At 47.2% G+C, this 27,500-nt stretch overlaps 1 protein-coding gene across 1 annotated transcript; it reads left to right on the top strand.

Moving 5' to 3' along the window:
• Positions 1-27,189, top strand: LOC119394123 (uncharacterized). The gene is made up of 21 exons (XM_049416010.1): positions 1-127; positions 548-643; positions 2,577-2,850; positions 4,893-5,036; positions 7,965-8,151; positions 9,052-9,133; positions 9,374-9,690; positions 10,336-10,419; positions 12,861-12,955; positions 13,489-13,549; positions 14,473-14,748; positions 16,397-16,600; positions 17,613-17,825; positions 20,626-20,763; positions 21,837-21,962; positions 23,201-23,296; positions 23,972-24,151; positions 24,853-24,990; positions 26,003-26,200; positions 26,705-26,854; positions 26,951-27,189. The coding sequence occupies exons 1-21, from the start codon at positions 1-3 to the stop codon at positions 27,011-27,013; spliced, it is 3,249 nt and encodes a 1,082-aa protein (XP_049271967.1). The 3' UTR covers positions 27,014-27,189.
• The last annotated feature ends 311 nt before the right edge of the window (positions 27,190-27,500 follow it).

Below are 27,500 nucleotides of genomic sequence, written 5' to 3'. Positions count from 1 at the left end.
ATGGCCACCCTGTTCGTGGCGCACAAGATCGCCGACAGCGCGTGGCCGTTCCGCGAGTGCCTGCTCTTTGGCCTCTACATGTCCTGCGTCGAGCGTCTCCCCATGAGCGATGCGCTCTTCGAAGAAGGTACGTGCTTCCTCCACATACTATTGCGTTGAACGGGTTGATCACGCTCTCTCAAGATCACGTTTATTCGAACTGACACGACAGTATATTCACAGTCTGAAGACCTGCGTTTTCTATGGGTTACTGCAATGTAGGCGTAAAAGGATGCGTGGTATTTCGTGTCCCGCTGCCGTAAAAAGAGACACGGTACATTAAATGTCTGGCCTCTCAGAAAATGAGTTTGAGGCGGTACTTAATGTTAAGGAAGTGCTTGTAGTCGCTAGAGCGGCTAAAAAGGCAAAACATTCAGGATTTCACTTGGACGCCTCCTTGACGCACGATACTGATTAGTTTGCAGTTTGCTGTTTCTGTAAGCACTCGGATGTGTTCTTCCACTTCAGTTGCTTTATACAATGACACTATTGCCTGTCATACTGTCAGGTCGGTACCCCGTGATGACCACAATGGTGCAGTCCGAGGCGCTCTTTAACGCTGTCATGACGTGGTGCATCTTGGGCTACTACCGTTTTAACGACGGTAAGCTGATTTTCGTTGAAAGTGTAATGTTGCTTAAGATAATGCGTGTCACCGTTTTTCGCGGGTTGTTTTAGGTTCCTTGTGATGATCCTTTACAGAGCGTAAGTCCAGCATCTGCCAGGTGAATCCTGACGTGAACTCGGTGGATATCCATACACTCCATAAGTCGGCAAAAAAATTGGAGCTCACTCAGACTCACTCAAGAAATATATTTTGTTCTGAGGGTTCACTCAGACTCACCAAAATGTTACTCAACAGGACTCGGTCGGACTCACAGTCACTAAGCTTTTTCTTAGCCAAACTCACTCAGACTCAAGTTCATCAACATATTATGCAGCCGGACTCACACTCACGGCTTCACCTTAGTCTGAGTGACCCTCAGTAAATGTATTCATGAGTCCGTTGGCGTAAAATTAACTTTTTCGATCATGATGTCAATCCTCTCTAACGCCAATATCTCACGTCAGTGCTCTACGATACGCCTTTTGATCTTGTACCATCAAATACGAGTTATCGTCATATATCATACATCATATCATTATCATATATCGATCCCGTAAGGGCATTTTTATGAAATACGCGACTCACACGAGATATTTTTATCAAGAACTTCCCAAAAAAGAATTTGCGGGGGGAGGTCATGGCACTCTTCCCCTAACTCACGCCTCTGATCAACAAATATTGAGGTGGCGCATGAATGCTAGTGTGCTGAGATATGTGTGAATAGACTTGAGTAAAAACGGAAGCCCAGATGAGGCTGATAGTAATGCAGCAGATGAGTAGATAGGACCATAAGTCGGCAACAAAAAGGTGAAGCTCACTCGGACTCGCTCAAGAAATATATTCTGCCTTTAGGGCTCACTCTGACTCAGACTCACCAATATTTTTCTCAAATGGACTCACTCGGATTTAGACTCACAAACAATTTCTTCAACCGGACTCACTCGCACTCAAACTCGCCAAAATATTACTCACCCGAACTCACTCAGACTCACGGTCTGAGTCTGAGTCTGAGTGAGTCGACTCACGAATGAGTTTGCCGACCTATGGTGCACTCATTATAATGCGGTTGACAACGGCACGTGTTTTGTTTTCTCAAAGCTCGAAAAGAATAACTGATCGGGTAAAAACTTCTTTTTAATTCTTGATCGATCTTGGAGTTTTTGATCGAACTTGCTCAGCTTGTGTGAATTTGTGTGGCAATTTGAAATACGCCGTTATTTTTCTAGTACGATATGTAGCTTTTAAAGCATCGAACATCCAATGTGGCATTGCGATCAAAATATTGCCTGAACTGAGAGAGTTACAAAGTAAATCAGCATGTCAGAATACACTGGAATGAGAACTGTGTGCAAGAAAACAAGAATTGATGTTCTATACCCATTTCAGCAAAAGTTATGGTGTGTGAAGATTCGTGACCGAAATCCCAGCTTGACATCAACTCGCTCGCAGATGTTCACCATACAGTTAGGGTCTCGGTTGTAACTCTCTCAGTTTAGACAAGCTCTTGCTCGCGAAAAGCGCATAAAATGGTTGTTATTTTAAAGACTACGAAGGATACCAGAAAAATAATCGCATATTTGAAATAAGCACACAATGTGCGTAACCAGTGCACCCCTATTGCGTCTACTCCGATGCTGGTTGTAGTCTGTGTAAACACAAATACACAGACAAAGAACACGTCCTACGGAAATACACACACACTACACAGCTATTTCATAATAAAAACCCGGACCTCATTGAGGAGAGTTGCCACGACGCTCAGGCTAGCTCAGAATTACAAGACCAAGTTTGGGTCATCGAGCAAGCCCAGGAAACGATGGAAAGGCGAAACCTTACCGCGAGCAGCCGGGTGGCCTTGGCCAGGCCCCCAATCTGCAGGTTCTCAATAAGGTTTTGTCCAGTCCAATTTACGTCCTTCCTTCTGCCACAGGCGACGGCCTCGACCCGCTGTTCCCGCTGCAGAACCAGGGTGTAGCGATGTTAGTGGGCTTCCTGATGGGCACGGCTACCCTTTGCCTGTTCAAAACCACGTCAGTGTTCAGCGGTGACTCCGCCGTCACCGTGATCGTTAGCGGCACCTACTTCGTCTACTTCTTCCTCGAAAACCTGCGCAGCTCCGGCGTCACGGGCGTCGTCGTCTACACCATGACCGTCAACTCGCATCGGTTCATCGCCTGCACCGACCTGATCTACGCCCTCGAAGAGTAAGAAACTCGCGTTTTTACAGCAAAGCTGTCTTAGTCTGCCCTGTTCCGTAGTAGTAGTAGTAATAGTTTTTGTTGTAGGAGTAGTAGGAGTAGGCGTCACGCAGGTCACGTGACCAGATGGGTGATTGTGCGGCTCAGCTGAGAGGGAAGGGGCGATAATGGAAGCGCCAGCGGGGGGCGCGGGGAGCCAGCTGACCCCCTAAGATTTCCGCCTGTCCTGCCCCATTGGCTTACAAGAGTATGAAGTTCGGCATGTTGGTAATGCATAACTGATCACGTAGCGCGAAATTTGACACTGGACAAGAGAAGGGGCGAAGACGAGCGCTTACTTCCAACAAGGTTTATTTCGAGGAGCGCACCCATACATTACTCTCGAAATGCAAAAAAAAACCAAAAAAAAACCGAATCATTCAAGAAGCCCACAACTGCCATGCGCGAAAATCTTACATTCTCAGGAAAGACAATTCTTTTTGATAAAGCCCGAGTGAGGGAGTGCTGAGGCAATTCAGCCTTAATCTACAAATCCTCTCTACCTCGATAATTTCTCTTGTCGTTTTATTTCTGTTTTTTCCCATGATAACGGTGTCATGCAAAAGCGGTTTGCAGCCACACGTGCTACAGTGCAATGCCAAGAAACCATCGCGACCATTCTCGACATTACAAGCGTGTTCCCAGAGCCGGTCATTAATACAGCGGTCAGTTTGTTCTTTGTACTGTCGCATGAAAGAGGTATCTGATAGATTGCATTTGCTGTACACGTGACGAACGGGATTTTGTGCCTTTTTGAGGAACCTCGTTTTGCATTTGAAACATCCTTAATGAAGGACAGCTTTCTCTGCCCCAAAAAAGCTGTTCTACTTGTGCACAAAAGTCGCTGCCTCAGGTTAATTCTTTGTTGCTACTGGTGTTCAAATTTTACTACCTCCGTCCAGTCACATAACCGATTGGAGTCTCGCTACAATGATGTCTGCCGACACAGGGAAAGGGAGGGGGGGGGGCACCTAATCCTCTAAAGGAGGCGCCAAGTCTCAGTCGGACCCGTCCCGTAATTTTAAATGCGAAGCATTTCTTAGCGAACATTTTGCACTTTGAGCGTTTTTATCTACGTATTTATCTATCTAGCCGTCCATGTCTGGGTGCTCTTATGATCGCCTCCTTAACTTGGCGTAGACCAAAATTGGCATCGGAGGGTCAGAGGATTTGACGAATACGACTGTCGCGTCATGACATGAATAACGTGAAACTCTTGTCGCGTACGTCGTCACACCCTTTCCTCCAGACACGTGTGCCACATACCCGTTTACCACGGGTCGCGGCGTACGGGTGTGCGTCACAGGTAATTGACAGTTTATATCTACCCAGGAACGGCGAGCACAGAAAATGGTAATTTAAATGCGAGAGCATGAAGAAAACCGACATCGGCAGCGTTGACCCGATGAATGGAAAGAATAAAAATTACGATCCCAGCAGGAATGGAACTCAAGCATTCTGCGTGGCAATCAGGTATTCTGCCACAAAGCCACGCCAAGTCTATCAAGTGCTTTGGAAAAACAGCCTATGCAGGCGTAAAATGTCGGTGCAACGTCAATTGTGGTTGTGGTGCTGGCTATCTAATTTTACGAGAAAGCAATAAACACTACGTATATACTCCTACGATACAGGCGTCGTATCAGATTAACGTCTGTGGTTCCAGTGTTGGCTCCGCTTTTATAGCCTTATAAACATTACATTTGTATTCCTATAATTCAGCAAGCTATATTGAAACAGTGCTCGACCCCAGAGGAATAAATTAACGAACGTTACGTATGATATTGACATGATTGCACCATAAAGTGCACATAAAGTGACTGATGCGATCAAGATCGTCCTGTTTATTTAATTTAATTTAATTTAATTTAATTTAATTTAATTTAATTTGTTTAATTTATTTAATTTATTCTGGCGAGTGTCTCGTGAGAGCACACGCTTTCTCCCGTGCTCTCCTCGGCATTATCTACAGGAACTGTCAAATTTTTGTTTTTGTCTCGTTCCCTTGACAGTTATTGGGATATGCTGTATGACGTCACGGGAACGCTGGCTACCTGCGTGTCAGCTTCGTACACCGCCGTGCTTCTGATCCAGTACGCATCCACGCTGGACTGGGAGGCCTTGTGGACCTGTTACGTCGTCAAGGCAGCCATACGGTAATCGAGCCTGTTTGCGGCGTGTTCGAAGTTAGTAGCCGCTCATTATTTTCGCGCACCTAAGCTTTCAGTTACCTAAGTGAAAACAGTGTCAAGGACGGCACATAACAAGGGGCATACGACAGCGCTAACAAGCACCTGTTTATTCTTTGAAGTAGCTTATGTTGTGCACCGCTTGCAAGGAGGAAGGAAACAGAAAAGAGGGAATAACACTATACGTGAAAGTACAATGTGTCGATACCCCTCCGATAAAAATGATTAGCTTTCCGAGAGTGATGTGAAAGGGCAGCCTATACGCAGGCGTCACTGCTCCTTTGACGTGATAGGCTGGCACTCAGATTCAACCCAATGTATTGACACATATATCTCACGCATACTTGGAGACGTTACTGACGACCTTGCTCAATTCATGAACCAATTAGCCCAAATGTGCGCGCTTTTTATTGCGCTTCAGGGCAACTGCGCTTAACAGTTCAACGCCTAGCCACCCACTCTTCTGTTCCCCGGTATTACTAAAGCCATGTGCGTTAGGCGCCTCTAGAATAAATAAACGTACTACGCCTATGTTGCAAACCATGATAAAGCGGAACCATTTCCATTTGTGGTTAACAAGGGTGGCAGCTAAGGCTTTTCATTAGTAGTGGAGAATGCGAGAGGAAAAAAAAGAAAATCTAGGCACCCACACAGGCACCGACTAACGAGGAACTTCACTTTATTGGCTTACGTGCGCGAATGTGCCACAGCGCAAGTAAGCAGGAAGCGGAAAGAACTACACACAACAGCGAATTAAATTCTTAAACCTTCACAGAGACCTAAACTTATCTTTTATATACTGAGTATACTGGGCGTATTTGGAATACTGCTACAAATTCATAAAAAATAGAGCACTAAAGATAAAAGTGTTACTCGGAAATAATATAAGTAATTAATAACTGTGGAAGTTGAAAAAGAAGTTGTGTTTTATTATCTAGCTAAAATTAGTTAAACGAGTTAATTAAACTAATTAGAGCAGTAATGCGGCTACAGGCAACGGAGATCCTGCAGATACTGTCGGGTGATATGCCATATTGGCTCCACATATTACGCAGAAATTGCTTTTCTTGGGCCCTGCAACACGATAAATTTTTTCTCGCGGCGGTACGACGCCATAGCGCATACGGTGTTAAGGGACCCCAGCATGTTAAGGGACCCCAGCTGGACGAAATTATTCGGTGCCCTCCACTACGGCGTCTGTCATAGCCTGAGTCGCTTTGGGGTGCTAAACCCTATGAACCAACCAACATTTTTCGTTCTTAGACAAACTGGGTGTCTGGGTAGCGCAGCAAATCATATGTATGCAAGTATCTTAAGAACTTCACATCTTGTGACGTGTCTCGGTCTTCTCAAGCAAGCCGGGCAATAGTTCTTATTTCGACATGCTGTTTAGGGGGTGCTCTTGTTGGCGTCACCCTCAACATTGGCCGTCACGAGCATTATTGATGCCACTTGGGACGGTCCGCTTTGATAACACTTTCCCATGCAGTTGTGGCAGGCTATTACGCAGCTATCAGTTAACGTTGTGGTGACATGTAGATAGCCGCTGTTTCGCTTCCTTCATCGCTCCGTTTGTGAGGTCAGGCTCTGCCCAGCGCAGTAGCCCGAACGACGCGCTAACTTGCACGTTGCGGTGGCAAAAGTGCCATATCGTGGAATGCAAATTACGACGTTGCGAGTGCTTGTTTTCAATGCACTCAAGGTGTTAACACAAATTAAACGGTCACAACCGCTGCGATCGTTATTTCCTCAAGGCCGACGCACGGAAAAAGAACAGTGGAGTTGTCATTTTGAAAAAAAGACGATATCATGCGCAACCAAGCACATCTGTGTATACGAAGGTTGCCAGGCGGCCAAGCCGCTGCTAAGCATTGTTCTTGCGCATCGATTATGAGTTAGCTAAGCGCATGCCATGAGCCTTGATCACTAGGTGAAAGTAAAGACTTTAGACCGACCGCCACGGTGGTCTAGTGGTTATGGTGCTCGACTGCAGACCCCTAGGTCGCGGGATCGAATCCCAGCCGCGGCGGCCGCATTTTCGATGGAAGCGAAAATACTTGAGGTCCGTGTACTTAGGTTTACGTGCACGTTAAAGAACCCCAGGTGGTCGAAATCTCCGGAGCCCTTCACTACGACGTCTCTCATAATCATGGCGTGGTTTTGGGACGTTAAACCCCAACAATTATTATTATTATTATTAAGACAGGGAGATGACGTGAAGCGTCAGCTGCTGACGTTTCCATTAAACGTACATGCATTCCTCAAGCGTTCAACTTGGTTCCACGCGAACGATTAAGCAACCTTCTCGTGCGGCAGGACCCAAGGGCACCTTTTGCTGAGTTAGAAAACTAATATGTAATCACCTCGGCAAAAGCTGCAAGCTTTCGCTTGTCAGTACTCAGATGGGTGCCCTGATTAGCGTATCTAGCCAACGAGAAAAGTGAAACGCAAGATTGCTTTCTGAAGCCCATCATTCCCGATAAATTCGTTCTTGAAAAATTGCATTTTTATTCTATGCCTTTCTTTTTTAATTTTTTGGCAGCCTACGGACAATCACCTTGTGTGTACTAGAACTACGTGTTTTAGGGAGTCAGCTTAGCATATGTCACCATCTATGCAGTATCTCTAGAAATGTTAGCAGTTCAATCCCTTTATGCTTCCTGTTCACCTGATCCAAGCTTTTTTCCTGTTCAACATCAGTCTTGGCACAGTGCCAGCTAGGCTGTCTACACACACGCGCGACTAAGACTGGCGTGCGTTCGTGCGCTTACTAGCGACAGCAGAACAACGACGGTGCCGACGGCGCGAACGCGCAGCTAGTGTCCACATAACTGCTCTGGCAAAAAAAGGAATATTGAAGAAAAAGCTCCTATTTTGCCATCGTTGTCCCTGCAGGTGTATGGCAGTGGCGCTAGTGTACCCTGTGATCGGGCACTACGGCTACCAGGTGACCTTTCGCCAGGCCATGGTGCTCGCCTGGACGAGCGTCAAGGGGACGTTCCTGGCCTCCATCGCCACGATGCAGCACATGCGGCGCGAGAACGTTTACACGGAGAGCATCACCAAGGTGTCACGCTGCGCGGTGCCTCAAACGAGAACGGCTCCGCAAATGACGTTATATGCTTTACTTACTGTTACGAGCGGCGTCGTTGGCCGACGCGGACCCAGGGAGTAGCGTGGAGCTGAGCGGCGGGAGTCGTACCGCAGGCCCAGGGATGTCCAGAACAGCAGGAAGCCGAGCCAGAGAGACCGGCGTTGAGGAAAACTTAACAGACGTTTATTTACAACATCATAGAGGACAGGATCGTCAGAACGACATCTAGTCCGATCGATCCGTGGCGAGCAGACGCTCTGCTGCTCCTTAAATACGCTTCATTTCCAAGATAGGGAAACTCCTTAACTGCAAATGTCCAATCACAAACGTGCATGCCTTTGAAGCTCCATAACTAGCAAACGTCCAATCACAAACGTGCATGCCTTTGAAGCTCCATAACTAGCAAACGTCCAATCACAAACGTGCATGCCTTTGGAGGGTCCGTCTCTTCGACACATAGGTCACCGCCCCCAGGATAGGAATGCCAGGGACCACTGCACTCTCACTCTCCACGTTTGACCAGTTCGGAAGAAAGGGGGGGGGGGCAATGTCACTTCGGGGAACTGAAAATCCTTTTAAGAACAAAGGCACCAGCTTTCACCAAAAACAAACTCGTTGCAAATACGCGTTCCACGGAGGAGACCCGCACGTAGCTGCCACCTTCCAGCCGAAGCTCCCAGTTCGGGGAAAAGACGGCAGGCGTAGGTGACAAATCCGTTCTTCGAAATGAGGGGGGGGGTCCAAGAAGCGGGAAGACTCGCTTGGGGACAGCTGGCCCAGGACCCTCGTATCTGCTTTGTAACATTACCTTCTAGCAGTAATGCCTCCTTAGAGCTTGTCAGTTTCTCTTCAGCGAATTGACGTTACTTCCCCTCATTTCTCTCGCAGTCCTACCTGTACGCAATTGGTGACATGGTGCTCACGCAGCTCATCAATGTGACCTTCCTCCCGGTGATCCTTAGCGCTTTCGGTACGTGCTAAAGAAATATCTGCAACGTAACACACTGGCTAGTGCACTGCTAACTGTCTAACAGGCCTTTTAGCTGGTCGAACACGAGACATCGCCTAATGGGACAGAGTACGCAACTTTCGTCGAACCACTGAAGTTATTGCAAGGAAATCGACACGCAATAGTACGCTCTACGGAATGACGGGAAGTGTGAAGACATTCACACAAGTTGTAAGCTTGGGATGATGACACCTAACGCAGGAGGACCGAAACTTGAAGACGCAGGCAGAATGTTTTGTCCTGCAATCCAACATCAACACTTGGGTGGTGTTTCTGTCAGTGATAATCCTTCACGCTCGTTCATGTGGTGGCGTTTACACGCAGGTGTGCTGGAGGTGTCGGACGTCGAGATGCGCACCATGCGCGACGCCTTGCAGTACCTGAAGGAGGCGACCGACTCCGCGCGCGCGCTGTGCCAGAAAGACGACTCGTTCCTGCTGGTCGACTGGCGATGGGTACAGCGCAACACGTTCCTGAGGAACCCGCTCGAGCACACGTTCCGCTTTCAGTCTGCCATGGTGAGCCGCTGTCCTTTCGTGACCCTGCAGCAATCGTCATGCTTTAAAGAAACAGTGCGTTTAACTAATCGCACATTTCAAATCTGCAAATGGTTGTGTAGGGTCCTGAATCTTCTTTGAGAGAAATAGCTGATTTCGACCGCCTTGGTTGCCATAATCGGGTGCATGGTTGTTTTTCAGGGGTCGCCCACGTCAAAATGCAGCCTCAGCTGCTGCACATCGAAGCCTTCCATTCGTGCTGGGCAGAGGGACGGTACTCCCTAAGCCGCTGTGTTGGTCGGCAGCTACAGCCGCTGACCAGCACAGCGTCTTGGTGGCTAGCGGTACAAGGGCGCTACAAGGGAGTGCCAGTTTGCGGTACATAGGCAGTTATACATTACTGCCCCTGTACCGAAAACCTTGTTTCTTTGAAATTGTCAGGTGCCCTACTCACTGGTTCCACTTAAGCTATCGAAACTTCTCGAATCCATTAACATTTACTGAGAAAGCTGGGATGAATGCCAGCGTTCAATCGTGTCCTAGAGCAGACCGAGAAGTTTGCCTAGAAAATTGAGCATAGTTTTCAAAGACCATCAAAGTTTTATTACTACACTCTATCTTTAGGTAAGTAGAGAAATACACCATTGTGCCTAATTTCTGATGCAGAGCACTGGTTGTGTCGTGCGGCTTCGAAGGGTCCCCAGACGCATCGAGACCTTGGCTGTCGAAAATGTGCTCCGGATCGAGCAGGTAATCGCGTTATCCAGTTGCATAGACCAGCAACCTTCCAATTTAGTCGATGTTGTTAATCTAGTTTTTCTCGTCGATCAAACCAGTACCGCAAGCTGTTTTTTTATGATAATTGCTGGATAGGAGGCATCCCATAGTGCAGTGCTCCGGAAGTTTTGACCACCAGGGGTTCATTAACGTGCACCTAAATCTAAGTGCACGGGCCTCTAGCATTTTCGCCTCCATAGAAATGCGACCGTCTCGGCCGTGATCGAACCCGCGTCTTCCGGGTCATCAGCAGAGCACCGTAACCGCTATATCACCAGGGTAGCATCTGGGTTTTTCTGGCTACAGAAACATAAAACATTCACCTCAAGTCAACGCACACTTAACTTGAAAGTTGAAAGTCATGCTGAAACTGACAAGCGTTTTTCGGGCTGTACACAATTACTCGGATCCACTCAAGGTATACTTACCGGTAGGTAAGTACCGGTAAGTACTTACCTACTGAGCAGAAAGCTGGAGTCTTGCACAGGGTTCAACTTAGATTGAGGACGACACAGCGAACAATGGAAAGGAAAATGATAGGTGTAACCTTGAGGGACAAGAAGAGAGCAGAGTGGGTCAGGGAACAAACGGGTGGAAAGGACATCTTCATCGAAATCAAGAAATGGACGTGGGCAGGGCATGTAGCGCATAGGTAAGATAGCCGCTGGTCATTAAGAGCAACAGACTGGATTCCAAGAGAAGGCAAACGCGCGAGGGGGAGCCCGAAAGTTTGTGGGCAGATGACATTAAGAAGTTCGCGGGCATAACGTGGTCACAGCAAGCACCGGACTGGGTTGATTTGCGGAACGTGGGAGAGGCTTTTGCCCTGTAGTGTGCTAGTCAGGCTGATGATGATGATGATGATGACGATGATGATGATTATGATGATGATGATGATGATGACTCAAGGTGTACCCATTTTGATACTTGACAATGCCACCAAATTCCTTGGGAATGTCACGCACACATTACTGAGCAATGACTCTCAGTCATTAGCACGGTTCCTTGCTTTCGCCGTGAAAACTTTTCCGCGTCTGCATAAACACGTGGCAGCCACGCAGTTCACTACTGACCGCCGTGACCGCGTATAAATCTGGAGTTACTGATGTGCCACCTACGCCCGTGCTTTAGTGGGTACATGCAGGTAGCACAGATTGCTGCTTCAGCAGGGCTATGCACCATAGAGTTTTATACAATACTCACTAGAGGGAACTAAGGCGCTGCAATCGTTCAGCCACTATGGGAATGATGTGTAGTATATGGGCTTGCGCAATCATCGCGCTTGCGGCTTCGAAAGCACTTGTGGCTTTGTTTATTGTTATGCCTTAGCTTTTGTTTCAGATTTTTAAAAAATGGATCGTTGAGAACTTCTTGAGTAGATCTGAATTGGTGAGCCTAAAAGGGTGAAGATGGTGAAGTGGAACTCCTGAACGTTTGCTGAACTTTGTCTTACGACAAAGGAGCTGCAGCCGACAAGGAGCCAAACGGAGCCGAAAGAACGAAATTAGGCAAATCTATGTACTACCCATAATGCCCATTCTGACTGAAGCGTCATGCGTGGCACCTCCCATAGACACTAGCCCCAGATATCTCTATAGTGTATTGTCAGGAAACTCTATGCTATGCAGAGACAACGATAGATTGTACGCGTGTGCAAGCTATGCTACTCGCTGCAGGTCAGCTACGCTCGACAGTACCGCCAGGGGATCATTCAGCAGAGGACCAAGTCCTCCCGACACTAGACCCCATGGCACCTGCCATAGACACTAGCGCCAGATTTCTCTATAGTTTATTGTCAGGAAACTCTATGCTGTGCAGAGACAACGATAGATTGTACGCGTGTGCAAGCTATGCTACTCCCTGCAGGTCAGCTACGCTTGACAGTACCGCCAGGGGATTATTCAGCAGAGGACCAAGTCCTCCCGACACTAGACCCCATGGCACCTGCCATAGACACTAGCGCCAGATTTCCCTATAGCGTATTGTCAGGAAACTCTATGTTGTGCAGAGATAACGATAGATTGTACGCGTGTGCAAGCTATGCTACTCGCTGCAGGTCAGCTACGCTTGACAGTACCTCCAGGGAATTATTCAGCAGAGGACCAAGTCCTCCCGACATAGACCCCATGACACCTGCCATAGACACTAGCGCCAGATTTCTCTATGCTGTGCAGAGACAACGATAGATTGTACGCGTGTGCAAACTATGCTACTCGCTGCAGGTCAGCTACGCTTGACAGTACCGCCAGGCAATTATTCAGCAGAGGACCAAGTCCTCCCATAGACACTAGCCCCCATGGCATCTCCCATAGGCACTAGCGCCCGATTTCTCTATAGTGTATTGTCAGGAAATTCTACGCTGTGCAGAGAAACGATAGATTGTACGCGTGTGCAAACTATGCTACTTGCTGCAGGTCAGCTACGCTCGACAGTACCGCCAGGGGATCATTCAGCAGAGGACCAAGTTGACCCTAATCGCCGCACTTCAGTACCCATTCGATAAGAAAGTGTAAGTGCGAAATCTGCGAGCGTTTTCAATCAGCGGTTCTGTCTGTTGTGCAGTATGCTTAAGACATCTCTTTAGCACTAACCCCAGTTTTTGTTATGAAGAAAATTCATATTCTACACAGGCCAAAGCGTCAGCATTCTCAAAGTATTCACTGATTCAACCATTTGATACTGTACACTGGAAAAGGGTCATTGCGGAAATATGCAGGCTTTGGGTAATTAACCTAAAATTGGGGAAAATTTATAGTAATTACCGCGACTGAGCAGGTGAGCCAGGAAAAAATCTGTGAATAAACCAGTACCACCAGAAAGGAGACGATAAATGATTTACAGCTTAACAGGAGCGCGAAATTTTCCTAAAAGGATTGTTGAGTGGCCACAGGAATATAAACAACGTTTTCAAGAGTGAGTAAACAAAATATTCATATACAAAAGCACCCGATAAGCGGGACATTTGGATCTGTAACGCGATAATTATTTGTCTAACTTGTAGCCGTCTATATACCAAAGAAAACGGGCTCCACGTCTTTTCAGGTACTTGGACATGGATATCATTGGGTCTATACTGGCGATACCACAATGGGTCATCTGGCTGGTAATTTATCAATTCATTCAACTGCTCTTCGTGCAATACAAGTAGTACTGTAAATTCAGGTAGTATTCTATTCTAACGCGACATGCTTTTTTGGTTCTGGAAATTTCACCAATACATAAAATGTGCGTATCAATCGAATACGACGCCTTATCTGCTCTGGCTGCTCGCTAAATGCCATCGTTTGAAATTAGAAGGCCGTGCTTCACCGTGTAGAGCGGGTAGAGCAGGCTCCTGAAGCTCAGGAATTCGGCACATGCAGCTACTGTGCAAACTGCACCTCTAACAGTGTCCCCGTTAGCACCTTCTCGTCACCTTTTTTGGAGTTATTTTCTTCAAGTTCAATTGCGTGCTAAGGTTGAGCGTTGGGCTAGTTGGTGCAGCATAATCCAAAGGTTTCACAGCGCATGCAACGAGGACGAGGCGAAACCTTCGGATCAATTTTGTGCCCACCGGGAGAATTAAGCGTGCCACAACCTCAAGCAATGCCATTTATATATTTTTTTAGTCTACTAAGTGTGGGTAAAGTGCCACTTTTATTAAGTTCGTAGGAGAACTTCCAGTAAAAAAAAACACTATGGAAGGAAGCAAGTGGACAGAAAGAAACGTTTGCTTGCTACGTATTTCTTTCTTTCTTTTCTGTAGATTATTTCAGTGAACTTGACCCAGAATAAACTAGCCCGTCTTCCATTTGTAAGCGTTTATTATATCTTCTAGCATGAAGAGATATAGCCAGAGAAAAATCAGGGGTATTGTAGCTTCGCAGTTTTTAGTATATGATGCCAGAATACGAATTACGATCCGGCGAATGATATTTTCCTGTTCCGGCCCTAAAACATGGAATGCATGCTGCAATCTAGGTTGCATTAAAATCGAGCAAAATACGGTACTTGCCGTAAGTTAACCATTGACAATGCTTTACGCAGAAAGAGAGCTTGGGTACGGCCAGTGATAAGGGACTCATCGAGGACACGTCCAGCGTGTCTGAGACTGTGCAACGGGCGCTGCGTGAGCGTGTGGTCGAGCTGTTCGAGCACGCGTACTACGAGGTGGTCATCACCAGCTCCACGATGGCGGTCGTATTCGTGTTGGCCGGCCTGATGCGCATCGGGATGCTGATGCCCCGGAGCAACGCCTTCATGGGCGCCATCACGGTTGAGGCCCTGTACCTCGCCATGTTCACCATCGAGGTCACCGTCATGGTCAGTGGCGGCACTGGCCCAGCAAATCCGAAAATGACGTTTATCACCTGCACTAGAGTGCTTATTTGGGCCGGTTGGTACATGTTCATAGAAAACGAGAAACAGCGCGAACCACAGGACAACAGGACTAAGACGGACCAAGCGCTTGGTCTATCTCTGTCCTGTTGTCCTGTGGTTCGTACTGTTTCTCATTTAGTCTATGGACGTTTATGACTTGGAATGCTTAGGGTTAACAAAGCAGGTAGGCAAGGTGAAACAATACAGACGACTGTTTGGTTGGTTTTTTGGTTGATTGATTGGTTTATAGGGTTTAGTGCCCCAAGGCTAGTCAGACAATGAGAGACACCCTTGTAGACCACGGCGTCTCCCGGTATTCGAGAACTCGAATGGTTTTATTGCGATAGCAATTATATGGACAGTCTCGGCTGGTTTTTGTCCGTCCCCGTCGCCGCCGCCGTCATTCACCGTATATATATATATATATATATATATATATATATATATATATATATATATATATATATGTGTTGGGACCACTCGCTCCACAGCGCGTGGCGCTAAGCACTACGCCACGAAATGCAGATCCTCTAGGTAGCTAACGGCGAGCGTTATATACACACCCTTTACGGCTGGCCGGACTCACAGATTGCAGGCGCTTAAATAAGTAACAACTGCGACATTTAGTTCGCGCTCGTCCTGTGTGTACCTGTTCGTTCGTTTCGTGCGTCCTGCTTTGTTTCAGCAGTGCGCTTCAAGTATCGAGCTGTGACGCATGATAGTTCGCGCTCGTCCTGTGTGCCTTCTTTTCGTGCGTCCTTTGGGCTCGATCGACGCGCTGGCAATTTTGAGCTGCTTTCCGTTCTTCGCGTTACATTCCAATTTGTTGCTATCGCATTCGTTCTTCGCCGTTGCGGCGAAACTGTGACTTTTTTTTACTTGTTCGTTTACTCGGCCGCCAGTCCTGCACTGCTGGCTCTTTCGGTCGTGCGAGCCCCATGCGAGAAAAAAGGCCATATTTTAGGGGCATCTGCTTCAGTAGTGATGAATCTACTCTTTTGTTTTATTTGGCATGTACTTCGCGATTATTTTTTTACTTACAATACCGTAATTTTCTATTTAGGGCAAAGTAGGTGATAAGGAGCAGTTATCGTGGCACTCGCCTCGCCATCACGGCAAAATCTAACATGTTGGCGGACGCCTAAACATCGGAGAAATGAATATTTTGTTCCTAAGCATTGTAAAACCTCGTGCATCAGGAGTGCCCAAATGAATGAAGTAACTTCATTTGTCCCTGGTTAAAGCGAAGGGGGCTATGGGACAGAGGCTGAGGGGGAGGAACTACTCGAAGTAGGCCTACTCCGCCCTCTCAGCCCGCGCCAGGATGGCCTCCTGAATGTCGGGCCTCGAGCTGCGCAAGGCAGCCTCCCACTGCTCCTCACTAGAAATTGTTTCAGGAAATCGGAAAAGCAGCCCAGTCTGCTGTGGAAGTGGCGCAGAATTTAAGAGACGGAGAAGGGTAACTGGAGAGATGAGTGCGGTGGAGGATAGTCCCTCCACCTTTATCCTACAGTGAAATAGATGTTAATCGCTTCGCGAATTTAGTCCCGATCGCCGAAGCATCGCAGCATATCTGCGCCGCACCCCGCAGGTATCGGCGTACGGGCAGCGCGTCATGAACATGGACAACTACAACCGGCTGGATGTGGCGTTGGTCGCCGTGTGCATGTTCGTCTTCGCGCTCCAGTGTGGCCTGTTCCTCACCAATCAGAACCAGGTGGCCAGCAACGCGCTCATCATCTGCTTCATTGTGGTCATCTCGCTGCGCTTCTCCCATACCATCAAGTACGCGGAGGTGAGCACAGCAAAGAGGCAGCATATTGTTACGTGGAGGACACTGACGGAAATGGTTATATACCAGGCCCGTAGCCAGGAATTTTTTTCCGGTGGGGAGGGGGGGGAGGGGGGGGGCACTTGTTGAAAGCCTTGACTATTTGAGAAAAACGCCTATTTTCATTATTTATTTTCGATAAAACACAATGTGTCATCAAAATTTCCGGGGGTGGGGGGGCCTGGGCACCCCCCTTGGCTACGGGCCTGTTATATACAGATATGTTTATAAGCGCATCCGCCGCTTTGTCTTAAAGCAACAGCCAGCGCTAGCTAAAGGATAGTCGTCTACTTCTCAGGCACGACTGGCTTCTTCCTCTTCAAATGCACTGAGCAGTAGCGATGCATGTGCCGTACGTGGGACATGATTAGGCAGAATTGCAGGCATAGAATGGAGTCCATATAATATCTGTGGCTTTACGTGTCAAAACGATGGTCCAGCCGCAAGGGCTACACAAACACGTCGACCCGTTTCGTAACACTTGGCTTAGTCATAGTCATCTATTCTGTCCGCCTCGGTGGTAGAGTATAATTACGGTGCTCGCCTGCTGACACGAAGGTCACGGGTTCGATCACGGCCGCGGCGGTCGCATTTCAATGGAGGCGAAATGCCAGAGGCCCGTGTATTGTGTGATGTCAGAGCTCGGTAAAGAACACCAGATGGTCGAAATTTCCGGAGCCCTCCACTGCGGCGTCTCTCATAATCATATCGGGGTTTTGGGACGTGAAACCCCCGATATTATTATATTCTGCCCCGCAATATTATACGTGTTATAGCGGGACTCCTCCCACTACGTGACGCATGTATAGGGGTTTTTTTTTCTGGAGCAGTGTGAAGCACCTGCGTGGCTCTGTGGTAGAACACCTGCCTGCCACGCAGACGGCTTTGGTTCGATTCCCGCTCCAAACAAAGGTTTTTCGTTCCCGTTGGACGGATTACGGCCAGCGGCTTTTCCTTCCTTTCTTTTCGTGCACAGCTTCTGTTCGAGCGCATGGCCGAGATGATGCACCGCTACCTAGACGCGAAGATCTACGACGCGTACGAGATCGGCCACGCTATCGTCACCGGCGAGGAAGAGGTGCAGCGGAGCGCCTGGAAGTTTGTCAAGAACGACAACATCATGGCCGAAATCCGCGGACGCGCCACGCTCAACCGCCTGCTCGTGATGCGAAAGCTCGTCGAGATTCAGGTAGGCGGGGCTGGAGTATGACGGGCATTGAATGCTGTTACTGGCGGCTGATGGCAGGTGGCGAATCAAGAACGAGTTATTTTTTGTAGCGGGTTTCTGTCATAGCACTTCGTCTATCATCCCCATCAAAATAAGGCCACATTGTTACGCGCTAAGATTGCGAGCGTGCTCTACAGTATAACGCGCGCACTGACAATGGGCTTCCATCCGCAATGTAACCGCCGGCTTTGTGTCGATGAGCGGTAATGACTAACTGAAGTTTGTTGTTTGGCCAGCCTGTACTGTGTTTGTGAGTTTAGGCATATTTTGCGGACTTGTGCACTGCTAACGCTGGTGCGGTCGACACGACGTGTTGCCAGCTTATAATTGGACCTGGCTGATTAAAAAAGGCGTTGACCAGGCGGGTTTATATTAACATATCGGTGTGATTAAGGCCTACCTACAGGCCACCCTAGCTCTACATGTACGCTGTGAATGTTTATTGTTTAATCATGCAGAAAAGACGTCTCCCACTGGCACTACCTAGCAGTTATAACCCGCGCTATACAGAGTGTTTTCATTTCTAGGCAATAGATGTTTTATAAAGATCATATGACAGTAAGGCTCCTGTCATTTTCGCCAGCGAGCAGCTCTGTTCCGCCGAAGTTTGAACTCTAAAATTATTTTCTATAACACTTGTACTTTGAACACTTGAAGGGTGATTTCTATGAAAGGCACATGTGATCACGATATATGTGATAGCCCTCACTTATCCAACCTATATTCTCTAAGCGACACTGAAACTTGAGCGAGTTGCTAAAACATCTTAGCAAAAATTACAGCACGCAAATGAACGTCTATATATCATTTTTGTGTTGCAATAAACCGCCAGTTGATCTGTGTTTCTTCTCCATCCCGTTTGCTTGCGCGCTGTAATTGTTATTATATTCTGTACTGTGCACGTTTGAATTGTCTTGCTTAGTTCCTTAAAGGGGCCCTGCAAGACTTTTTCTGCATGGTCAGAAAGCGCTGCGGATCGGTAGTCGGGGCTCCTGAGAACACGCGAGCGAAGCATTATAGCTCAGCACGCAGCCTGGAATTTACAATTATTCTCAAAGTCGGCTAGAAATCGTTCCCTCTTCTCTCGACAAACCATGCCATAAACCTAAACGACCACGCCATAAACCCAAAGTCAGCGGCTATTGGCTGATATGAGCATCGTGACTGCATAGTTACCGTGGCCGCCGCGGGATGCCGCCACGTGCCCACGCGCTCGCTCGCGATCACACTGAAAGTAAGCCACGCTTTCGAAGAAAAAAAAGGAAAGAAAGTGCTCAGGATCAAGACGCGCGCTAACGAAGAGACGCGCCTTCTTGCCCTCTTGTCATCCCCCTCCCTGCGTAGCTTTGAGCGCGCTCTCTAGCACGAAAACAGAGGGAAAGCGCTTGAAGAGTGCGACAAATTCCTATAACTCCACTCGTACTTGACGGATTCCAAAAATTTTTGCCGCAGCCGATTTGTGAGAAAATAAGCTCTTTTACTGAAGCCATTCGACGATTTCTTGCCAAAGTGTTGCAGGGCCCCTTTAAGCTGGAAAACGTTTCCATAGGCGAGCGCCTTCTTTGCGATAGTGGAGAGAAGGCGCTCGCACCCATATACCTATGGGGGTGCTGAAAAGTTCTATGCATTGTCACCTTCCATTTAGAACAGAAACATAAACGTCGAAACATAGAAAAGCTTGATAGTTCGGTAAGTATTATGAAAGTATGAGGTGCGCCTGGTTTTCATAACTAGTTGTAATTTCACACGAAACTTGAGATGGCAGAAGCACAGACATGTTTCTTGTCTGTTAACTTACCGAATATCATGAAGTTCTAATAGCGGAGCTGTTTATGCTCGGAGAAACTCCGTTAGCCTCGAACAAAAATTATCGTCATCATGAACCGGCACGGGCTTTCTTCGTCCTCCTCTTCATCTTCTGCTTCGCTCCCAGAACACGTGCGCCGATTTGTCCGGCGTGAGATGCAATAACTCTGATGGGCGAGAGAACGAGCGCAGAGAGGGAAAGAAGGAGAGAGAGAGAAAGAAATAATAGAAATAAAAAGAGACAAGAAAGATAAAACAAAAGAGGGAGTAAGAGAACGAAAGAAAGGAAGAAATAAAGAGAAAAATAAAGAGAAACAAGCTGGATCTCTCGTTTCAGAACGGGGTATTTTACCATTGAAGATAAACCCCGCAATGGCCGCTCAATAACTTCAACAGATCCGGTAACAAGCTGTGCTGACCACAACCGGATTCCTCATGACGGGCGAATATCCGCTGGGAAGATAGCTCTGTTCCCGGGCTTCCTCTGGGAGCGAATCTGTTTCGTCGCTACTAATATCCACCCATGCGCAAGCTTTCAGTGAAGCGCGAGCTTAAATGTTTGAACAGGTAACGTTCGCCCATGTCCAAATTCATAGGTGCCAAATTGAAGACCCTGAATTTTCGCTTGGGCCACAACCGCTCCTATTCACGTGACCTCGCTACTCCCGACTACCATCTGTTCCTAACTTCAAGAAACACATGAAATGGTACCGTTATTATGATATTGCGCACGTCAAATATGCTGTCGAGAGCTGGTTTTACGACGTATCACAAGCACTGGACTAGAAAAGTTTAAACAATGTAAAAACGGCATCAGTCTGACGAGGGATTACTTTTAGTAAGTGTGTACTTTCAAAGCTGGGACTGTATCTTTTTCTGTGCAAAGCCAGGAACATTTCAATACCCCCTCGTACATAGAGCGCATGCTTCAATTATATGTCTTGGTGTCTTCCAGTCTCGCTTTCCGGACATCATGGTGGCCTTTCGTAGTCGTCAGGCGAGCACCACCATCTTGGACGACGTGCTTAAAAGCGTGCAGGAGCACCAGGCTGAAGGGCTGCTAGACACTGAAGCTGTCCACGACCTGCGCGCTGTAAGCCCACTGTCAATTACATAGGTCGGACAGCATACGACAGGTAGTACTAATTCATGTACCACAGTTAGCACAAATAATACCAGCAACAATAACACAAATATTATCCAGCGTACACTTTCATTGCCTCTATGCAAGCATATACGGGAGGAACTTAGATATTATCAATGAAGCTTGAGAGCCCAAGGAGCGCGCAACGAGCGATGGAACAAAAAATTATATAATAAAATCCAAAGTTCTGATGTTTTAGTTGCCAAAATCACGATATTATTGCGGCCCACCGTGGCGAGGGACGCCTGGTTAATTGTGACCACCTACTGTTCTTTAACGCGTACCTAAATTTAAATGCATGGGTGGGTCTTGCATTTCGTCCCCGTGGAAAACGCGGTCGTCATGTACGAGTATCGAACGCTCGCCATCGGGCTTTGCAACGCGGCACCACAGCAGCTAACCACCGGTGGTATAATGATGAGAGTAATAGGACGATAGTGCGGATTGCAGGGGTGTAGCTCATACTGTGATACACCTTGACAACTTGACTGGAACGCAGCTTGACAGGGCCGTGTAATTTGTAGAGACTGATAGTCGTCTACCTTAGCTATACCGTATGTGGTACGCCAGCTGTAGCCAGAAATGAAGCATGATATCATAGGTGGTGAAAGCAAAAAAACTCGCAAGCACCAAATGATGTCAGCTGACGCTTTACAGTGGTAATTGAAGATTGCTGGCATACGGCAAAAATGATTATGAATATTATTATTATGGCGATGTTGATTATAATTATTATAATGCCTATTCGCTACTGTGTGAGATTTGCTCGCGTACTCTTCTGGAGCATGCTCTTCTGGATTTGTTCGCACGCGTGCCGTATACCTCAGCGGCTTCGATTTATCAGTAACATTTTATCCTAATGTGATTATGATTAATTAAGGATGCGCGTCATTGAAGTTTTGCTAATTATCTGAATTGTTCTTTTCATATTTTGGCAAATAATGTCTGCCTCTTCTAGTTATCTACCTCGAACTGTAGATTTATGCCATCTGCATAGCCGTTCCATATTTCTGTCCTCGCAGATGATCAAGGCCCGGCGCATGCGCGTCATCGCTGGACCCTGCAGCCTGCCGACCAGCTACAAGCCCATCGCCATGCTGCGCGTTATTCCCTGGATAGACTCGGACAGCGTGCGACAGTTCCTCGCGGTGTGTGTTATTGGCGCTATGCCATACTCACCGTCGTTTGGTGCCTGGTGGTCAGGCAGAGTGGGTGTAGTGGTAGTCTGTAAAAATAATTGTTGGGGTTTTATGTCCCAAAGCCATGATATGATTGAGGGACGCCGCGGTGGAGGGCTCCGGAAATTTTGACCATCTGGTGTTCTGTAACGGGCAGCTAAATCTAATTACACGGGTCTCTAGAATTTTGCCTCTATCGAAGTGTGGCCGACGCGGCCGGGATTCGATCCTGTGACCTACGGGTCAGCATTCGAGCACGATAACCAATAGACCACCGTGGCGGGTGTCGTGGAAGTTTGAAATCAGCCTCCCGGGTGGAAAAACGTTCTCTTGCGGGTAACAGACCTCCTGTCTAGGCATGTTGTCATCTCCTCCTCAAGTACGCTGCGATTCGCTGAGGATGTGGCATTGCTGAGTAACTCAGGGGATGAATTGCAACTCATGATCACTGAATTGGACAAGGAAAGCAGAACGGTAGGTCTGAAAATTAATATGCAGAAAACTACAGTAATCAGCAACAGTCTCGGAAGAGAACAGCGCTTTGCGAGCTGGTGTGATCGCGATGAGGCTGGTGATGATGATGACACATACATACATCCATCCATCCATCCATCCATCCATCCATCCATCCATCCATCCATACATACATACATACATACATACATACATACATGCATGCATGCATGCATACATACATACATACATACATACATACATACATACATACATACATACATACATACATACATACATACATACATACATGCATGCATGCATGCATGCATGCATGCATACATACATACATACATGCATACATGCATGCATGCATACATACATACATACATACATACATACATACATACATACATACATACATACATACATACATACATACATACATACATACATACATACATACATACATACATACATACATACATACATACATACATACATACATACATACATACATACATACATACATACATACATACATACGTACGTACATTACCGTACCAGCCCGTCAGGCGCACTTGCTTTATTGCGTGAGGACTATGTTGGAAGGTTGCGCGAGTTGTAGCTTTTTGATTATATTATCGGTGTTTCAGTGACTGCAGGACCAAGTTTCCGCGCTGTATTGTATTTGAACATAAACTTATCCCACGCCCGCTCTGATGCTTATACAAGTGTGTCGTTCCTGCCGCCAGATCCAAATCCGGCCGGTCTCCTTCGCCCCCGGCGAAGTGATCGTGGAGCGAGGGGAGGAGAACCCCATCTTGCTCACTTACTCCGGGATCCTCAAGGTACATGCACCCGTCGTGACAACACTGGAGGCCAGCTTCAAGCCTCTATATACGATTGTTTAAAAGGGCACAAACAAATAACAACAAATTGAGCTTTATTAGTGCGCCTTCGTTCTGCGATACCAAATAAACTCTACCTTTACACTCATAACCAGTTCCTGCTTGAAGTGCCGGATGTAGCCAGGAAACTAAACCAAAATTTATCGTTTCCTGTTTATAGCCAACACTTAAAGCAGGAACTAGCTAAGAGTGGTGAGAGAAGATTTCGACAGCCAGAAACGAGTCTAAAACATAAGATAGCGACGCTGGACTGAGGAACCAACAGCTTGCCGTTACGTCATAAATTTTGACATCTACTAGGGTCCAATTTATTTTTATTGGTGTTGAAGGGTATTTCGAATTCTATGGGATTCAAGACACCGAAAGTTATCAGGTTATTCGCCACAGCCGTCCGATTACGATATACTCATCGAGATACGCGTCGTTGCACTGACGTACCAGCGTTTGGAAATAAATTGAAGTTCGCGCCTAATTTCCTTTTACTACATTGAATTTGTTACCTCTAAATCAGCGTACCAGAACTCCCGAGGGCATACTTCCAGTCGATTCTTGGTGTTATTATAATCGTAACGTCAATGAAAAGTGTTGTGAAGTGCATCACCAGTACGCTCGCAGATCGAAGGTGAGTTTGTGAACCCCCGGGACGGCTCGCTGCCCAACTCGGTGTCGCAGCTGTTCTTCTACAACGAGGGCTACTTCGTGGACTACGTGAGCGCGCCCGCCTGCCTTGGTGTCTTGGGACTCGTCACGGACGAACCTTCCATCACGCGCGTGGTCGCCGAGACGCAGATTTATGTGAGCACCGATGTGAAACTAACAATGTTATTCTTTTAACTTCTTTCGTGTTCGCATCTACAAAAAACGAGGCTGACACAGTGGCGTAAGCAGAAATTTGTTTCGGGGAGGGCACGCCCTTGATCCGTCGTGGGGTATAGGCAGGTAAGTGGGGTCGAGTGTCATTTTGTGCTCTGTATCCCATGGGAGAAAAAATAATTTCAGGGGTTTCAGGGGGGGGGGGAGGGGGGGACATGGGCCCGGTGTGCCACCCCCTGGCTACGTCACTGGGCTTACATCAGGCGAGTAAAAAAGCGTTTTCTTGTGGGCAGATGACCATACCAGATGAGATCCTTGCTATCCGAGCATTTCGCTTAGCTGGCATCTTGTTTGGACAGCAAGTTAGCCTGCATCGTATTTGCCTACGATGCTGTATTCGCAAAGCTGCCTATTTGGCCGGCTACGTGAGAATCGGAATGAGATTTAAGATGGCCACTGTGCGCTTAGCTGTCTATTTAGCCGTCTACGGTGAGTATTAGAACACGGCCATAGATTGTATGTAGACTTTGATAGTGGTCACAGAGATATATACAAAGCCTGCAGAGAAGAACGTGGGTCTTGTAACTTCCCCTTTCAATAGCCTCGGATTCGTTCTATGCCAGCATGTCTGCTCGGCTCTGGCTGTGTCGATGCGCATGCTCACCCACGCTGTGCTTATGCAGGCGTACGTGGTACCAAGGGAGCGCGTCATGGAGGCAATACAGATCTTCACCAGGCCTCCGAGCTTTCTGTACCAGATTTGGTCTTACATTGCCCGGATCATCGCCTTCATGGTACTACAGGCGCACCCGAAATACCAGGTCGATAACCATGTTTACCTCACTGTCTGCTTCAAAAGACAGCTTTCGACTTCATTAAGCAGTTCTTCTATTTGTTTTTTACAGTGTAGTTTGTATGTGCAAAAATTCCTCATTGTGAAGGCGTGGGTAACCCCGCCTGTGTCGCGCGCTCGTGTTTGTTGAAGCAAAGCATGTTGTTGGGATAGTCGGTTCATAGATTCAGCGAAATTTTTAGCTGCACAAAAAATATGGTACGAAAAACAGGAGCATAAACACAAACACAAGCGCATACACAAAGTGCACACACAAAGCGCGGATCTGCGCGTTGTGTGGGCGTTCATGTTTCTGTTTTTCGTCCCGTCCTCCTTGCGCAGTTAAAACAATTGTTGAATCATGTTTGTTGTAGCTGCGAAATACACGTATATAGGCGGTAGTAAAAGAAAATGATATCACAAAGGAAACGCAACGATAAAGATGGTTTCGAAATTGTGCTCCTTACAGCGAAGTTTATAAGCCTGAGCCATCAGCTGCCCGAAGCTAGCAGTTCCTTAGTGTGCTTTATCATTGACGTCGAATTTTTCATGGTGTCCATTATAAAAACGACGGAAAAGAAGCCATACCCGACATATTCTTGAGAATTGCTCTTCTATGTTCTTGAATTTTTAGCAGTGATATTTAGAAATGAACACATAACAATTGCCTCATTTCGACTTAAATATATTTAAGTGCTTCAACGTAACGTTTGTAAGATTGCCACATTTCCTACAGTGCCACCACAGTTCTTTCAGAATGTGCAAGCATCAACCATGCAAGCACTTTTGCATTGCACCAGAGAGTGAGAGAAAACATTTATTGAGAAAAATAAAGTGGTTCGTAGCGGGTGGGGCCCTTCTTCCAAGGCTCCACTGGCACCAGAACGTGTAACGATGTAGTGCTACGCCTGTAGTGGTGCGTGTATATCTTTTGCGGAGCAATAAACCACGGCACGCGCTGAAGCGATCATCTCGCATTTTTTTTCTTCCTTCCCTTCCAGGCGTGGCCCCTGGACAAGATCAGTCGCAGGCTGGAATCCTTCCTCTTGCCGGACCTTGAACGCTCTTCGAAGTTCAACTTGACCGCGGAGATCGAGGACGCCATCTTGATACAGGGCACTGCCCTCGATCCCGACACGCAATGTTCTTTCGTCGCTCCAATCTACCTGTCATCACAAACGATGAAGATTACCTTCCCGGTAACGTCCACAAGTTCGCTAACATCCGCGGTGGTAACTTAAGTGTTTATGTGTTGCACTGATCAGGACGTGGTTTCGATTCCTTGCCACGGCGTCCACATTGTGTGGAATGGAAAAACGTCCGTTGAAGACCTGAGTGGAGGAAGGGCGTTTTGAGGGCTCTTTTTTTGTTTGATGCAACCTCAATGAAAACCAGCATATCATGAAGCCAAGGAAGGTGTAGCGCATGTTAATTGTACTGTTTAAGAGTATTGTTGTGATTGTGATATAGATGCGAAGAAAGTAAAGTTGACGAAAAGACAACTGGCCGCCAGCAGGTACCGAACCTGCAGCGTTCGGATCCGAATGTCGCTGCTTGCCATTCTTCCTGTGACATTCCAATTCCTCATTGCTTCGCCCTTGAGGGAAACAGTGGCTTTTTTTTCTGTCTCTTTCTTTTTTTCTTGACTTGGCTTGGATTGCGTCTGTTACGCGACCAAACAAACTTCGGTTTCGTCCTAACAGTTTTACCAGGACCGAATGCGCCCGGTGTTGCTGATAATCGCCAGCAAGGACTACAAGCTTCCGCCGGAAGTGGACTGGCTCCTGCCTAAAGGGGACGACGAGAAGCAGAACGAATACGAGGAAGACTTCAGAATATTAAACAGCACAGCGGTAAGGTTCTATAAGCACTCGCTTTTTTACGGAAATAGAGCCGAGCAGCGCCACGTTTCGTACCTCTAACTGCGCCTACCTTTTTCTTTTTTTCAGGAACGGGGCGACGACTTAGCGAATAAGGTCGAATCACACCGTCAAAGTGTGGACTTATATTGAGAGATGGTGCAAAAAGCTGGGACGAGACGACGAATTTGCTTAGCTGTAATGCAAAGCGTTCGTCTTTGGTTACTGCCGCATGTTTACTTCTTCATATTCGACAACAATTTCGTGTATTTATGGGCCGAAAGAAGAGAGAAAATAATGTTATTCCGAATAAACTACATTCTTGGCGCGCCGCAATAAATGACTGCTTATTATCAGGAAGAACAGTCCTTCACCTCCACGACCACCAGCGATTGGCCAGCCGGGGTCATTTCACCCATCCGTTATGCCCACAGATTCAATGTTTGACGTGCATTTAAGCACGCCAAAAGCGCGTTAAGGCGAAAGCCTTAGATGCATCACCAAACGTGAAAAGTGACCGTCGGCGGCGTCGACGTCAACACGAGTGGTGACGTCACCCTACGACACCATCAAATCATCAAGTGATGACGTCACGCTATACGTCATAATGACGTCACATGTCACCAAATTCTTTGACGTC

This window comes from Rhipicephalus sanguineus, chromosome 5 (genome assembly GCF_013339695.2).
Source record: "Rhipicephalus sanguineus isolate Rsan-2018 chromosome 5, BIME_Rsan_1.4, whole genome shotgun sequence".
NCBI lineage: Eukaryota > Metazoa > Arthropoda > Arachnida > Ixodida > Ixodidae > Rhipicephalus > Rhipicephalus sanguineus.
The sequence above is the reverse complement of the archived record's forward strand: the minus strand, read 5'-3'. Positions and strand labels throughout refer to the sequence as shown.

Coding starts and splice junctions, on each gene's coding strand:
- LOC119394123 (XM_049416010.1), top strand. CDS start 1: ATGGCCACCCTGTTCGTGGCGCACAAGATCGCCGACAGCGCGTGGCCG. Junction 9,134..9,373: donor GGTGATCCTTAGCGCTTTCG/GTACGTGCTAAA, acceptor CACCTAACGCAG/GAGGACCGAAACTTGAAGAC. Junction 21,963..23,200: donor GCGTGCGACAGTTCCTCGCG/GTGTGTGTTATT, acceptor TCCTGCCGCCAG/ATCCAAATCCGGCCGGTCTC.